The 16,393-nt window shown below is 38.3% G+C and overlaps 1 protein-coding gene across 11 annotated transcripts in view; it reads right to left on the bottom strand.

Moving 5' to 3' along the window:
• SPATA5 (spermatogenesis associated 5) overlaps positions 1-16,393 on the bottom strand; it is a 310,210-nt gene that overhangs the window by 187,125 nt on the left and 106,692 nt on the right. For 10 of the 11 annotated variants that reach the window (XR_005599628.1, XM_039541985.1, XM_039541984.1 and 7 more), the window contains exon 14: positions 13,853-13,979. Coding sequence is in view for 10 of the 11 variants with exons in the window: in XM_039541985.1 (XP_039397919.1) it covers positions 13,853-13,979 (127 nt within the window). In the remaining variant the exon portion in view is untranslated. Of the gene's footprint in view, positions 1-9,812; positions 9,846-13,852; positions 13,980-16,393 lie in introns of those variants that run through there. The other variant, XM_039541988.1, reaches the window with a different exon arrangement.

The raw sequence follows: 16,393 nt of genomic DNA, 5'->3' as shown, positions 1-16,393 counted from the left end.
CCTGCTGGAGAGCTAACACAGTGTTCCAGCAGGGAGCTCCCCTATTTGTTTGTTTGCTTTCCATACTCTATTAACACCATTATCCAACTCTTTGGGAAAAGTTAAGTAGTGACACATGAAAGTTCTATTCATTTCAAATAACTTTGCCAACCAAAATCTTAAACACCGCTCTTTAAAAAATGTCAGTTATATATTAAAATGTGGATATCAGTGGAAAAATTGCACATATATCTTATCTGAATTACTAGTTGGTGGAGGCAGAAGAAATTCAATTTTAGTTTTAAATTAATTGGAAATACAATGCAAGCAAACATTTTAATATTTAGCAAGAGAGAGATACTCATCAGTGCCAAGAAATAGTACAACTGATGCCACAATATGGGGAAAGACAGCACACACTGGTCATAGAACCATGCACATTAACAATGAGTTAAGATAACATTCTAGAGCACTCTAGAGGTACAAACAACTCACAAGAAAGGAAAGAATTTTTGTTAAACCAAAATCCAGTTTAATAAACACTTTCCCACTGGTATAATAAATATCCTGAGGTACATTTTCATAATTCAAGCCTTAATTTACCATGGAGGAAACAAACCGTAACTGTAAAACAGTAATTCAGTGTAAATCAGTATGTCCAATTAAATAAGAATGTGTCTTGGGTATGCCTATACTACCCGCCGGATCGGCAGGTAGTGTTCGATGTATTGGGGATCGATTTATCACGTCTTGTCTTGACGCGATAAATCAACCCGCTAATCGACACCCTTGGCAGGAGGAGTAAGTGCAGTTCATGGGGGTGCCGCAGCAATCAACTCGTTGCCGTGAGGATGGCCAGGTAAGTCGAATTAAGATACTTCGACTTCAGCAAATAGCATAGCTGAAGTTGCATGTCTTAGTTTGACACACACACACCCTCCCTCCCCCCCCAGTGTAGACCAGCCCTTAGACATAACCCAAATAAGGAGTAGCAATCTGGACTCTTCACAAAGGAAGAAGAGCTGCTGACAAGTCTGACGCTCTATTTTTTAGCCTCTCCATTTTTTTGGGCTGAAGCATCCATTGGACTTTTGAAAGTTACCTTCTAGCTCACCTTGCATGCTTATTAGTCTATGTTTTTGACAGTCTTCTGATGGTTAGCTATTCGAAAATTTACCTAACAACCCAGATTCTTCTGCAATTCTCTGAGTTGCACAGTTATACAGAGCAAACCACATAAATATACCTCTATCAGCTTTTGTTACCGAATTACAGCATCAGATTCTGTTCTCACATCAGTGTAAATAAATCTGTAGGCGCTCCAAGGAGTTCAGTGGAACACCTCTTGATTTGCATTTGTCATGGGGCACTGTCATCTTGTTCTATTAATAAAGGCCTAAACCTGGTGCTCCTGCTTACAATTATAGATGTTGCCCTACAAAACTTATGTAAATGATACTTTATAAATAAAATGGCTGCATGTACTCTTTACTGTTCCCTTTTCTCTTTACTCAACAAATCAGATTTCCTGTGCTTCACTTAGATGTTAATTTTCTTTAAAAAACAAACATTAAGACCTTGAAGAAAGAATCTGCTCTTCCTGAACACACACTAATATATATCGATATAGATATCTATATTGATAGATCTTACACACACAAATATCTTATAAACACAGTATTTCTACTTCTGTCTCATCCATAAACAACTGACATCCCATGTATGCGAGGCTTTTATCACGGGCTAAGTAAATAAAATGTTAGACCAGAGATTCTTCATTGTGAAAAATGAACTAATGGAAAATTGTTTTGGTTTTTCTTTATCAAGATTTTGTAAATTACAAAGGCACTACAATCAACTAAGACACAAAACCACTAGTCAAGTTTCAGGAAAAAGCTGATTTGTTAAAAGTTAATCTTGCTGAAAGAACTATCATGTCATCTAGACCCCATAGCTCTTCACAGATGTTTATTAGTGAAGGAAACAGGATCTTTCTTCCACATCACTGACAAGGAAATACTGGATTTATTTTGTTTAGGGTTGGAGGATTTTATAAACAAAGATTAAAATCAGTGCCTTATATTGTGCTAATATGTAGGGAAACCTTATATGAATTCATCACTGCCCTCCCACCCCCATAAGTCGTCATCTTTGTAACTGGAAATCTGTTATAACTATTATTAAAATATTCACTCTGCGGGGCACTGAAACAATTCAGGACATTCTGTTTCACTGTGAGTTCCAAGTTTATTTTAAGTGCTGTATTGCAGGCAGGGCTGGAAACATTGCCTATTAAGTTTGTCCAACACCGACACTTCCCATAAAAAGACCCTTTCCAGGGGCTTATAACTTTGCCAAATTTTAATCTTTTGGGCTCAAGTTTTTCATTTCAGGCTTCTTCCTCAGGCTAAATATTTCTGGAAATTCTAAGCCAAAATGGTTCAGCCATTTCCAAGAATAAGGCTAAGGAAAATACAGTGTTTTTGTCCAGGCTAAAGAATTGCACAGACCTTTTCTTTGAAAAGCTCTCGTGTCCCCAATGCTTTGGAGAAGGGACTTGAAACTTGGCAGAGCCGAGGGTGGCATTTGTGTCAGTGATGTGTCTTTTTCGCACACAGGCATTTCCTAACTTTCATGACTTTGTTTCTAAAAAAACATTTCCTAACTTTCGAGAGCTTGATTTTGCAAACTTGATAATGTTCTTTTAATGTAGTTTTTTTGTTCGCAAATATAAACTTAGTGTATATTTTGCATCCACAAAAAGGGAAGCTGGGTAAAAGCCCAACTGAAAACTGAGCCCTAAGTGTGTTTGTGGCTACAACGCACCTGCCACAATTTGCAGCTACTGTACCCTTCTTTATATATCTTCTCTGAACTACCAGGCCTGTGATAACATTTGTTTCAACTTCATTTTCCAATAAATACTTAAAAAAACAAATCTCTCTGGAACCATAACTCTTGCTCAACTCGTTATCTCTAGTCAATGAAGCTTATCAGATAAAAAGACTTATGCCATCGAATAGACAGATTGTGAAACAAACCTGGCTGAAGTTGAACTTTTCTGCCATAAAACTCAACATCCCAGATTAAATGTGATCAAGGCTCTGACCATTCACACAGCATTCTATCATACTAACTGATCCCTGGCACCACGCTGACATGGTTCTGGAAAAAAACTGTTCATCTGTACTCTTACCCTAAAAGAAAGGCACCATAATGATGATGAAGTGAGAGGGAGAGGGGAGGAGGAAAAAGCTAACGTATATATGTATCCTACTGTTTTAGTTCCCAAGTTATTAAAAGTATAAAACTACATTATTATATATCCATGCAGGAAAAATGGTTGTAGTTGCTTACCATTAACTTTGTAGGTATGTTAAACTCAGTTCAAGAAACATAAGTTACTTGAAATAAAGCTTTTCTATTGCCATTATAATCACAATGAAAAATTAACTAACCCCTCCCAGTATGCACACAAAAAAAGCAACTTACAGCATTACGAAACTCCTTAAAAAAATAACACTCTCAATAAATCCACAGTTAAGTCCAGTTTTACACCAAGAGCACCTCACTTCAAGGAACATGGTTCATTTCAGTCCCTAAGTTACTTGTGTTCCATACGAATTTGGTGTCCCCTTTAATTTTATTGTTGGAAAAATCATTTACATCATAAATCACTGAACTGAGGTTGCAGAAAGAGTTATTTACATTGAAGGAATTAATCCCACAGCATTATAAATTTCCTGAATGAATAATTATTTTGGGTCTTTGTCACACATTGTGCCCTTCACTTGGCAGGATGAAATGTATGTCTGAGAGAAAATTTCCTCCTTTGCACTTTTCCTGATGAAATATATGTTTGGTACCTACTCCTAGAAAGGATTTGATCGCCTCAAATTAGCTCTCCACCATGTATTGTGCAAAAGATTATGAAAGCATTAGCAATGCTAAAATACAGGACTGCTTCAATGTAAGGAATGTTATCTGTTATAAAGCATAAGAGCAGGCATATTTACTTTTCTATTCTCCATGAATTCAAACTATTATCTGTATGTATATTTTACATGCATTATCTGGATGCATGTTTTCACAGACAAAATAAAGCAATGTATCCTAGAGTTATCTTAAAAGAGAAAATATGCAGCCCAACAAGTTTTACCTCCACCCTCTCTTTTCAGGTAACTAATAAATCTTAAGTGAAAAAGTCACCATGCTCTTCAACTGTCACCAGTGAGGTTTGGGGAGGGTTATATTTTAGCAGCCTTAAGGCTGATTTACTGCTCAGCTCTCCACACTCTGACAATCAAATAGTTAGAAACAAAAATCACTTTTGCACACCTGGAAATATTTATTAGCCATACTTATACGAAAACAAAGTTTCCACTGGTAACAACTTAAATACTTCAGTGAATCTCAACATACAATTCCTGATTTAAATAAAAATATCACATGTTCCTGTGGAAACCAAATGTCACTGCAACTGCACGGTCTTATGTGGGTTAGTGGGACTTTGCATGGGCTGAAGAGGCCATCTGGCCAATCCCACTGTAGAATTGCAGCTTAATTGTGTAAACAGTAAACAGCTGTGTTCATCCAGCATGTAAGTGCTTTCATGGGTAGACGGGATGAACCAATATTTCCTCAAATTGACATTCATTTCAAGTTTGGCAGACCATTTCTCTGAAACAACTTTAAATCCTTCTCTTGCTTCAGTTTTAATTCTACAGATAATCTTCACACACTCTAACACCTAAATAAATCAGCATCCATTATTAACTATGGCAACGTAACACCTCTTAAGAAATAGCCACCTCTCAGAGTATAGTGCTGCTCATGGTTGCCGAGAATGTCACGTACAACAAGACTGACTAAAACTAATAACACAGAAAGCAAACGGGAATAGAGAGAAGAGAAAGGAACTTGTGAGTGTGCCAAGATTTTGAAACAAATAAGTTCTTAATATTTGATACTCTCTTCCACAGCATGTATTTTGATGTCTCTCCCTAGAGCTTCAATTTCTTAAAAATTTATTATATGCTGCAGAAGAATCTTATCTTCAAAAGAAATTTTCTATCTTCAGTTATTTCAAAGAACCATGCTGCACCTGGGCAAAATGATGTAAGCATTCATTGCTGTCTGATTGAAAGGGTGACCTACAAAATGTATTTAATCCTGACATTTTAGAATAAGTTAAACGTCCCCAAATAGCAAAAAAGCATTAAAAATTTTTTAAAAAATAGTTAATTTGGTGGGTGTGGGGGTGCATAGTCCTTGTGTTTAGACTCGCTGGTTCCCATTCTGAATCACATCCCAGCATGCCATATGCTAGTGACATAACAACCCCTATGAAGTCCCCTGAAGACTGGTGTCAGCTGTTCAGTATCAGTTGGTCTAAAAGGTTTGCAAACTTAAAAACAAACAAACAATTTCATTCCCCAGAAAGTTGAAAATAAGGCAAGTACACATACTGGACTGCTTCAGTAAGCTAACAGGACCAAACTTAGGGTATAAACATATTTCACTTTACTACCACTTTTCATTCAAATATCTGAAAACACACTGCAATCATTAAGCCTTGCAACACTGCCTCCCTCTAAAAGTAACCAATTCCTGTCACACCAGTTGGCAGAGGCAGCCTATATATTCTCAAAAAAGTTAACAAGATGATTGGTTGAGATACATGCCAAACTTCAGATTCATTTTACCATTTTAAAAAACTGCATGAAGGAATGGCCATATTTAGGCAATCCAGGGCCCTAAGCATACCACAAAATATGGTCCCTTGTGACAGTGACAGGAGGTCCGTTTCCCTCTCAGAGAGGCAAGGGCGACAGCTAGGGTGGCCACTGAGGCATACCCAGAATACCAGACATTCTGGTACTTCTGGGAATGGCACGAGCCTGCCCCTTCCTGCACGACACCAACACTCCCAGACTGCATGCGAGGTCACGCCACATGGAGGATGCCATTCAGAAGAGCATGCCACCCTGCCCCTGCTGGCATGACCTCACACGCACTGTGCATGCAAGGCCATGGTCCACAAAGAATGCCATTTTGAAGAGCACACAGTCCTGCCCCCACCAGCATGACATCACAAGCACAGTTCATGAGGCCATACCAGCAGGGGCTGAGTAGCACACTCTTCAACATGGCATCCTCATGCGTACCAGACAAGACCACATCCAGTTTTATACCTGTACCAGACAGGGCACTAACTGCACAAAAGCAGGACCAGGTGCCCAGCTCTGAAGGCAGCACCCTGACACCAGCAGCACAGAAGTAAAGGGCTGGCGGCTGGAGACTGGCAGCCCAGCTCTACAGGCAGCATCACACAAGTAAAGGTGGCAATACCATACCATGCCATCCTTACTTCTGCGCTGCTGCTGTTGGCGGCTCTGCCTTCAGAGCTGGGCTCCTGGCCAACAACCGACACTCTCTGGCCGCCCAGCTCTGAAGGCAGCACCGCCACCAACATCAGTGCAAAAGAAAGCATAGCGGTACCACCCTCCCCCCTCTCCCCTCCCCGTAACCTTGCAGCCCCCCACAACTCCTTTTTGGGTCAGAACCCCTAGTTACAATACCCTGAAATTTCAGATTTAAATAGCTGAAGTCATGAAATTTATGATTTTTAAAATCCTGCACCCATGAAATTGACCAAAATGGAATTTGGTAGGGCCCTAGTTATGTAAAATGAAGGCAGCAGCTCTCAGTTATTTTTCAGGCTCACAGTAGGCCTCACTGCATCAGTTACATTTGGTTCATGTTTCCAAGGTTTTCATCATGATCATGAAGACTAGAAACTTATCTTTAGAAAATAAAAAGTAAGTTTACATTCTGATGTAGCCACATCACTGTAAGCGTTCGGGCCCTGAGCACTAAGCTATAGTGCCTAGCCTTTCATCCAACCCTGTGTGTAAGGGCATCATTAGGCAGAATCTTTAGATTCCCCCAGAATCATACAGAAGTCAAGTATAACTTCATCGTTTCAACCTTAGCAGTCGGTTTACATTACGTTTTCAAGGCTCTCTCGGGGGGGGATAGCTCAGTGGTTTGAGCATTGGCCTGCTAAACCCAGGGTTGTGAGTTCAATCCTTGAAGGGGGCCATTTAGGGAACAAGGGTTAAAATAAAATTAAAAAAAAAAAAAGCTGTCTAGGGATTTGTCCTGCTTTGAGTAGGAGGTTGGACTAGATGATCTCCTGAGGTCCCTTCCAACCCTGATATTCTATGAAAGAATAGGACTAAACAATTTATTTTTATTTTAAATGAAACCTTAAGTTCTCCTTTATGATTCCATCCCCATCAAATTAGGGGGTGCCGCATGTAGAATACACAAAGTAAAACACCCAGCTCAGCTTTTCTTTGTACCCAAGGCAACTGTAATCCTATCATGTTGAAGCCATTACATAAACGAGACATTTGTGTGTGATCAAGATGAAGAGTACAAGGCAGGCCCTAAAGTCACCAATAGGCAAATACACAAATAAATGAGTATATTGTGAAAGGAACTGTAATTTATGCCAGGAAATCTTACTGGTAAACATGCTTACAGTATCACCTGCTTTAATAACACACATACATTTCCAGACAATAACTAATAAATATGCAAGATTCTTTATTTCCTTTAACTCGTAAAACTGCAAACCTAAATATTTGAATTTCTTCCATAAGCCTCAAGAAAGGCAGAACTTTGAAGTTTCTAAAGAGGAAAGATTATTTTCTTTTGCCGCAGGCCAGAAATTAGAATTTCTTTACTGATTCTGCCAAACCGCCATATAATGCACTTTTTATTTTCATCAAAATAAACCACTTTGAATTAGAGCTGTCCCATAGCTACTGAGTGATCAACATTTTGAGGGTCAGATCAACTTTGTAAACCACTCTATGAACCCTCTGACCAAAAAGGACCCTCCAAAACCACACAAGATTAAACAGGATTGTAGGGAAAGAGTTTTATTCCATTTCATCACGGTTGGCAGTTTTTGGGGACAACACATGCTGCAGTTTTATTTTGTTCGTGTGATCAAAACAGTGGGTTGCGTCCACATGTTGTTTTTTAACTAAATGAGATAAATTCAACCCTGGGTGGTAAAGCTACTCCAAAGAATAATTTGGTCCCAATGTTTTCTGTAAAAAAGTTTTTAGGGCTAAATAAAAATACAAAAAAAGGAGGAAAATGTTCCTCTGTACTGGCATATTTAGAGCGTTTTCATGAGCAGCATGCAAGACATCTTATATTTGAACCTATATTCTTCCAGGCTGTTTACAGTTTTAAAAAAAGCATATATAAACTCCCAGTTCTTTGGCATTCATTGCATTATTTGTGCATCATTACAATTTCAGTTTTATACTGCTCTAAAGCATAAGAACATAAGAATGGCCATACTGGATCAGACCACAGGTCCACCTAGCCCAGTATCTTGTCTTCCAACAGTGGCCAATGCCAGGTACCCCAGAAGGAATGAACGGAACAGATAATCATCAAGTGATCCATCCCCTGTCGCCCATTCCCAGCTTCTCAACACAATGAAATCTACAGTTCATCATCAATCTAAAAACAATAGGCTACGCTGACATCACATCATCTCATTAATCTTCATTTGTCCCATCACATCCTGTCATTCTTATGCAAATGACACACTTAAGGATGCAACTTTTCTGCACTCCATGATAAGGGGCAGTAAGGTTGTTAAAAGCCCCAGGGTGCCATCCCAGACCACAGACCATCCCTTCATTCAACGCCTTGTGTTTTACATCACATCTAATGTGTTTGACATTCAAATTTGACCCAGCAGGAGGTAAAACTATTTGATTTCTCAGCTACACACATCTCACTTCCTGTGCTGAAATACTCACTGAACTCCCTAGGGATCTAACCGTGTCTTGCTTCAGCATTCCCTTGCTAATGGAGATTGACATACAGCTCAAGAGGAAGAAGATATTTGCATGGGGCATGTAACAAAAATAGCAATCCACCCTTCTCACCTAAGAGTTAAGATCTACACTAAAACCCTGGGTATGCTGAGACTCCATGATACAGAAGCAAGTTGGTTTAGATTAGCGAATACCAAAGAGGAAAAACACATAGGTTACCTTCCAAGGAAATTTGGTAGAGAGCACTCTGGAAAGAATGTGCATACTCAATTACAAGTCTGTTTAAAACATTTAATTTTAGGCTGAATAAGAGTACACAAGGTCCTAAAATGTTTTAGGCCCCAAAAATTATTCCCTGAGCCTAGAAGTCAGCATGAATTAAAATCATTTCCTATACTTGTACATCTGTCTCATCAGTTCTATTCCTACAGCTGTTCCCCAGACACCACAGGTGGTGAAAACTAAACTTATCTGTTGCACAACAGGAAGGATATTATTATTATTTACTCATAACAGTGTTTTGTTTCATCAGCACCTTCAATAAATGCTCTGAACATCTTGTTCCCATCACATGTGTGAATGTAGGAAGAGCAATTTTTATTAGACGGGAAAAAATACAGGAACAATAGAAGTACGTAAAATAAGACATTTTCTCGGAGAAAAGTAGCAACCACCTCAGAACAACCTTAGCATCATGTGATAAGTGAATAAGAAATAAAGTTGGTTACAATGTCTCACACAGTCTTAAATGTGGCGGTGAGGTTATTAGCAATAGTGCTTAGGTACCATGGTGATAGTCCAAGAAATTATTATAATTAATAGATGTATGTCACAAGTACCAACCACATTTACAGTTAAATGGATGGCTAAAAATATGTGCAAATAAGAGAGCCCAGATATCCATATTTACAATGATGGCAAAGCCTGCATTAGACTGAGGAAAAATAATCTTCTACTTACTTGCACTCTATATTCTCAAAAGTCTGTCTCAAACTATAGGAAAGAACCATAAACTGTATATTAATAGATAAAGAAGAAACTACATAACAGGAACATGCTGGATTTATGTTTACTCTTTTGGTAAGTTAATATATTTAGACACATCACAAACACCTTCCAAACTTTACTCTCTTTACAAAGCTAAGAATAGAACCTCCAGTAAAACTGATTATATTCCTCAATCCCTGAAACACCAAAGCGAAGAACAGATGTGCACTGTACTTGTGACTTTTTACAGTATATAAGGAACACACATTAAAATGAACATACAGTCATCATATGAATGCTTGAGAAGGGCATATATTGATCAGAAATAGGATTACACTAATGAATATTTAAAAACAAATTCATATTTTAAAGTTTTTAAAGGCATATATAGAAACTGACTAATAATGTAAACCACAAATCCACATTGCAAGATTTTCCAGTTGTTACTTTAAGAACATCCCTATTATGGGCTTCAGTATAGTGTTCACGCTCTTCCTTTTCCCTTCCAAAGAAGAGAAAGAGCAACCACTGTAAGCATCTGTAACTCCTGGGGTAGAGTAGTATAATGGTGCAACCTACTTGGCTTGTAGGCAGCATGATGTCACTGTGGGAATGTGTACACTAGAGCTGGAGGTGTAATTTCCAACTTGGGTAGGCATACCTGTGCTCTGATCCATCTAGTGCACTAAAATAGCAGTGTAACTGTGGCTGCATGGCTAACAGTTGTGCTTCCAGTGTGCCTAGGATTTCAGATAGGATTGTACTTGAGGTAGCTAGCGCATCCCATCGCCTGTGCAGCTGCAGCTACATTGCTACTTTGAGAGTGCTAGCTTGATCAGAGATAGCCCGGGTATGTTTACTTGAGCTGGAAATTGCACGTTCCAGCTCCAGTGTACAAACACTGCCACACTGACTCACTGGTTCTCAAACCTCATTCCGCTGCACTTGATTTCTCTCCCCTCCACAGTCAGTGTAGACCAGCAAGATTCTAATCTATACCCATCTATAAAACAGCCCTTTTAAGAGAGTTTCTTACCTTGGAAAATAAAATCATTTCAAAATATTTAAATTATCATCTTTTCTCCCTTGTCTTTCCTTTTGTCCAATCCAGTAATAATTAATAAATAACAATGATATAGCTCTGTAAAAATCAGCAATAAAAGGAAGTAGGAGAAGCATAATTTGTATTTAAAAATAATGTAAGAAGAAAGTTAGTCTTATCCATTTCTCATAGATTTTAAATTTTGTAAGGCAGTCATGGAGCTTTTCTATTCAGAACAAACTATAACTTAATGGGCCTGTGTTCCCTCTTTGTTATCTGTTGGCAAAATCAAGAGCTTCTAGGCATTTTCACTGGACAAGTGGTAACAGCAAATAACTTCAAAACACTAGTTTGTGTAAAGTAAGAACTTCCTGAAGTAGCAGTCCAAATTACACAGGATAAAAGAAGAAAAGCTAATAGTTAACAGCAACCCTTGCATTTAAATTATATTAAGCGGAAAACCCTTTCCCTCACTAAGAGGAAAATCCTTGTCACCCAATTCCAATCTCAGCTAAATGGGATCTGTATATGTGACTTTCATAGAGATAAGGGAACAGAATTCTTCCTCCCAACCACCAGAACATCTACAACGCTACTCCAGGGTTTCTACTACAGGTATTTACATAGTATTTTGTTCAGTGGAGCCATTTATTATGCACTTTGCCAGAAATGGCAAACCTGAGGGAAGTCAGGGATCGTAAAAGGGCTTCGTCACCTTCCTTCCTTATTGCCTGTAGATGAAATTCTGTTTAAGTTCAGTAAAGTTTCAACCTTTTGGCTAATTTCTAAATAGAACTACGTCTCCTTTCATTGGTTCCTGTCTTCAGCAGTATATCTCCTCCTCCCTCTGCTGGCTCTGCAGCAGCTGATAACTAAAATAAACTATTCCCAAAAAAGTAGATGTACAAACAGATCTGTGCATGGACCAGCACTACATACTGTGACATTAGAACAAAACCAAATTAAATTTAAAATCCTCCAGTCCACGTGATAGAGGTCTGTTTTGCAGCAGAAGTTGTAGCTGCAGAATGCTGTATTGCTAGTAACAGAACTCCTGCGCAGTTGTTAATATTACAGTTTGGTAGCTGCCTGTTGGGTTTGATAGCCAGCGGCTGGAGAAAGCTAATTTCAAGGATGAGTTCTGCCTACTGTCATTTAGTAGGTTTCAGAGTGGTAGCCATGTTAGTCTATCAGCAAAAACAATGAGGAGTCCTTGTGGCACCTTAGAGACTCCTCGTTTTTGTCATTTAGTAGTTAGCATGTTTGTGTAGTACTGCCCTCTTCTGAATGGAATGTCTTGCTCAAGTGTGATTATGTTGCTCTAGAGCAGGGGTTCTCAACCTTTTTCATTCTGAGCCATCCCCCCGCCCCCCAACATGCTATAAAAACTCCACAGCCCACCAGTGCCCAACTGATTTTCTGCTTATAAAAGCCAGGGCCGGTGTTAAGGGCAAGCAGTGCAATTGCCTGTGGCCTCCAAAAAGCTAAGTTGCTCAGGCTTTGGCCTCAGCCCCCAGTGGCGGGGCTCAGAGGCCCAAGCTTCAGCTCCATGCAGCGGGGCTTCAGCTTTCTGCCTAGGCCACAGTGAGTCTAACACTGGCCCTGCTTGGCAGCCTGCCTGAAACCTGTTTGAGGCCCCCCAGGGGGCCCCGGATCCCTGGTTGAAAACCACTATTCTATAGAATATCTGGTCAAAAACTGGAATTTCCATCTATGGGGAAATTTCAATATTTCAAAATTTGATATTTTCCCAAATTGAGACAAAAACTTGAATACTAGAATTTTTGGCAGAACAGACAGTCCAACCAGAGGGGAGATCATGGTGCATAATGGGAGTCCAGCCAATGAGTCTGGTGCATAGAGGGAAATGGGGGCATAAGGCGCCCAAGCTTCAACTTCTAGGAAGCACTGTGGCAGTTCAGTTAACCACAAAATAACATCGAACTGACCCAAAAGGAAATGTTTCTTTTCAAAGATTCAGATTTTTCAGATTCAACTCAGGTTGACCTGATGCCAAATGAAATATTTAGTTTAAAATTTTCTCAACAGAAAATTAATATTTTTGGCAAGAATCAAAAAACTCCCACAGAGAATTTCAATTAGAAATGACATTTTCAACTAAAATTTATTTGAGGGAAAATTCCTGACCTGCTCTACCCTAGTGGCTAACACACAAAGTGTATAAAAAAAGCCTTAATAATAACCGCCATCAGTTGAACGTCTCTTGGACACAAGTGATAGAGGGCTGTGGTTTTTGGAGCCAAAGTCAAGCAAGCGAAGACTTCCTTGAGTAAGGACCACCACTTAGAAATGCTTCTTAGAGGAAAGCAGTTCAAACTTAGTCCATTCCAGTGTGTTTTACTCTCACAAGAGAACATGGCTGTGGACTGTTTTAAAGCGATTTGGGGGAGTTGTTTTGTTTTTGTTTTTTTTGCAGTAAGCTACAGATTTGAGTTTCTCAAAATGTAAAATGGGGTGTAATTATTATCCAGCTATAATCAACTCAGTATTTAAAGAGAAACTGTAATGTTTTACACCTGGAACAGCTATGAGTGGAAGTGAGCTGAATTAGCAGCACTGATTACTAAATATTTTCAAAGGAAATAACTAATGAAACCAGCAGTCCAGCAAACTCCTTCATAAACAAACACTATAGGAGCAAAATAGACACAAGTGGTTCTAAAGAAATATTACACACATCCTGTGAGCTTGATTTAAAATAAGTTTTTTTTCCAGAAAACTGATACTTAAGGATGTTGCACAATATTTATATTTTCACTAAGCCTCATGTAACAAAAAAAGGAAATGCAGACATAATCCTTTCCTCCTCCTTTGTCTCTGTTTTCAAACGTCTTCCCTTAAACAGAAACTGGATTAGAGAATTAGGGAAAAACACTGAAGGAGAATCAAATTATTCCAGAAGCTGGTTTTCACAAGAGACCAGTATATACCACAATGCAACTATTCTTACCTTGTCTATCATATCCGGTCGGTTTGTAGCTGCCAAAATTGTCACGTCCTTTAACTGTTCTATCCCATCCATTTCTGTTAACAGCTGAGCCAAGACACGGTCTGCTACGTTCCCAGCACCTGAAGACCTGATTAACAAAAATGCCACAGCATTAGTTTTCCCTTCCCAGATAATTATCAAATGAGAAAGGGTTTACGCTTCTGTAAAACCATTAAAAAAAACAACAACGAAAAAAGCCCTTTTCAACTTTATAGAATAGCTTTCTGATTTTTCACTTTCATCTTCAGTAGTTGAGGGAAAAAATAACATAAATCATGTAAACTAGTTAAGGCTGTATTCCAGAATTAGCCCTTCAAAAGATTTCTCAGTATTCATAAAAATATCTGGGCTCGTCACTTACTACCTTGCCACGGCAGACTGGACAAGGTTTTCACACAATATAAATAGTCTGGTGTAAATACTTCTAAGGTGGGAATAGCTGGATTCACATGGCTTCCTAACTAAACAGACAATACCTCTGAGTTCCTACCACTACCCAGGTGATTACTTATGCCACCCCATGCAGTACAACGTACAGGTACTTATGCATTTTGCAGTGTCCCACTATATTTTCACTTCTTCAATCTACATCAAATGAGACCAATTTGAGTGCTAGCCAGCTAACTCAAAAACATTTCCTGCCTTTACAATTCATCCATCTGTTTCTCCAGGAGAAGAGAAGAGAGAAGAGAAAAGAAAGAAAGAAAGATACAAGTGTCAAGTTTTGAAATCCCCAAAACATTAAACCCCAAAACAGAGGCATAAAATATTTTATGCATTTGAAGAAGTTTGGGAACTGATTCTAGTCACACTAAAATCAATGGCAAAACTCTTAAATACACATGAAAGAAATGTTAAGAAAAAAGTAATTTGGTATTTTCTTTACAGCTTCTATTTTTTTTAAGCTAACTACAATACACTCGGGTTAACTCACAGTACGATCAGTGAACTGCCTTCTGCCCAAGTAAATGTATGTACATAGAAGAGAAAGATGTTGCATAACGCAAACTAAAGGAACAAACTGTATGGTTACTTAAATCCCACTTACAAAACCTTTCTGAAATGTTATGCTTTGGTCTGAAGACGTCATCAATACTAGGTAAAATTATTAATTCAGCATGAAATATACTTTATTTCAAAAATGTTATAAGAACTAGGGGCATGTTGTTTTATCAAAAAATACTAAGATGAAAAACCTAGTAAATATTAGGGCCATATATACATACATATTTTGTGTGTGTAAGTGTGAATGAGAGAGAGAGAGAAGGAAGAGGCTTAATATCAAAGCCAACAGATCATCTTTGCATATAATGAAAATATAATACAATGAGAGATGTAAGAGGTAAACTAAACAAGTGCCAGTTCTCTCCTGAAAGAAAAGAAATGGAAAAGTCAGCATCTATAACAGTATCTGAAACAAAATCAGAATAAAGGTTCAGTTATTATTAAAATGTGTTTTTAAAAATCCCTAATATGTCTGAATGGAAGCAAAGCTGTGCCTACAAATTCACAGGCTTGGGACCAGACGCTGAACTCTTGATTTTCTGAGATGGGTGAGATTTTCTATTGAGCAAGCCAAAATACTGGGTCTCCTGAAGGCAAAGAAAAATCAGCAGCTTATTCCAAAAGCTCCCTCTACTGAACAACTTCTGCAAGTAGAGTTGAGAAGTTTAATCAGGTGGGGGAGGAAAGGGTGGGGAGTAAAGCCAAACAGTGTTAAGACTAAAATTTTACTGACCCCAAATAACAGAATTTAAATCATAGAATTAAGGCCTGCTCCTTACACAGGGTAAAACTCAGACTGTCATCAAATAGGATTTGCCCACCAAAGATGTACAAGACACAGTAAATCATCCAGGATCAGCCCCCTTGCCATATCAGGATTGCTCCCTACAGACTACTCACATTTCTTCAAAACTTCGTGCCACTTCATCTCCCTGTACTTAAAGGGGCAGTTTCCAATATATTTTTTAAAATGTTATTCTCCATTATTTATATAATCTTCCTAGTGACACTCATTTTATCCTCCTTTCTTTGGTAAGTATCTCTTTTGTCCCCGGCACCACTTATATCGCTAAAGGAGCCTTATCATTACAACAATTTAAAAAAAATATTTAAAATAACTAGATTGCGTGAGTGCGTGCACACACACAAATAAATAATATTTGTTGGCCATATTGTAATTTAACATGAAAAAAAATCATACCAGATTTTAAGATACAATAAAACTTTTAATTTCTGCATGTCCTTATTTTTTTGCAACCTTATGCTGCATGCGTACTAATGCACCACCACTGCTGATGCAATATACATTTGAGAACAGTACTTGATAAATCCTTTAGAATCAGAGAGATCATAACTCACAGAATAGTTATTGCTATTGCTGTTTCTATAATTTTCAAGGGAAAAATAATAGATTTTTAACTTATTGTTGATATTCAGAATCTGGAAGACATCTCCTTCCTGGTTTAATAAATGTTGCCTAACACAATAATGGGGTGA

This window comes from Mauremys reevesii, linkage group 5 (genome assembly GCF_016161935.1).
Source record: "Mauremys reevesii isolate NIE-2019 linkage group 5, ASM1616193v1, whole genome shotgun sequence".
In the NCBI taxonomy this organism is placed as follows: domain Eukaryota; kingdom Metazoa; phylum Chordata; order Testudines; family Geoemydidae; genus Mauremys; species Mauremys reevesii.
Note: the sequence above shows the minus strand (reverse complement) of the source record. Positions and strands in the feature narration are given on the sequence as shown.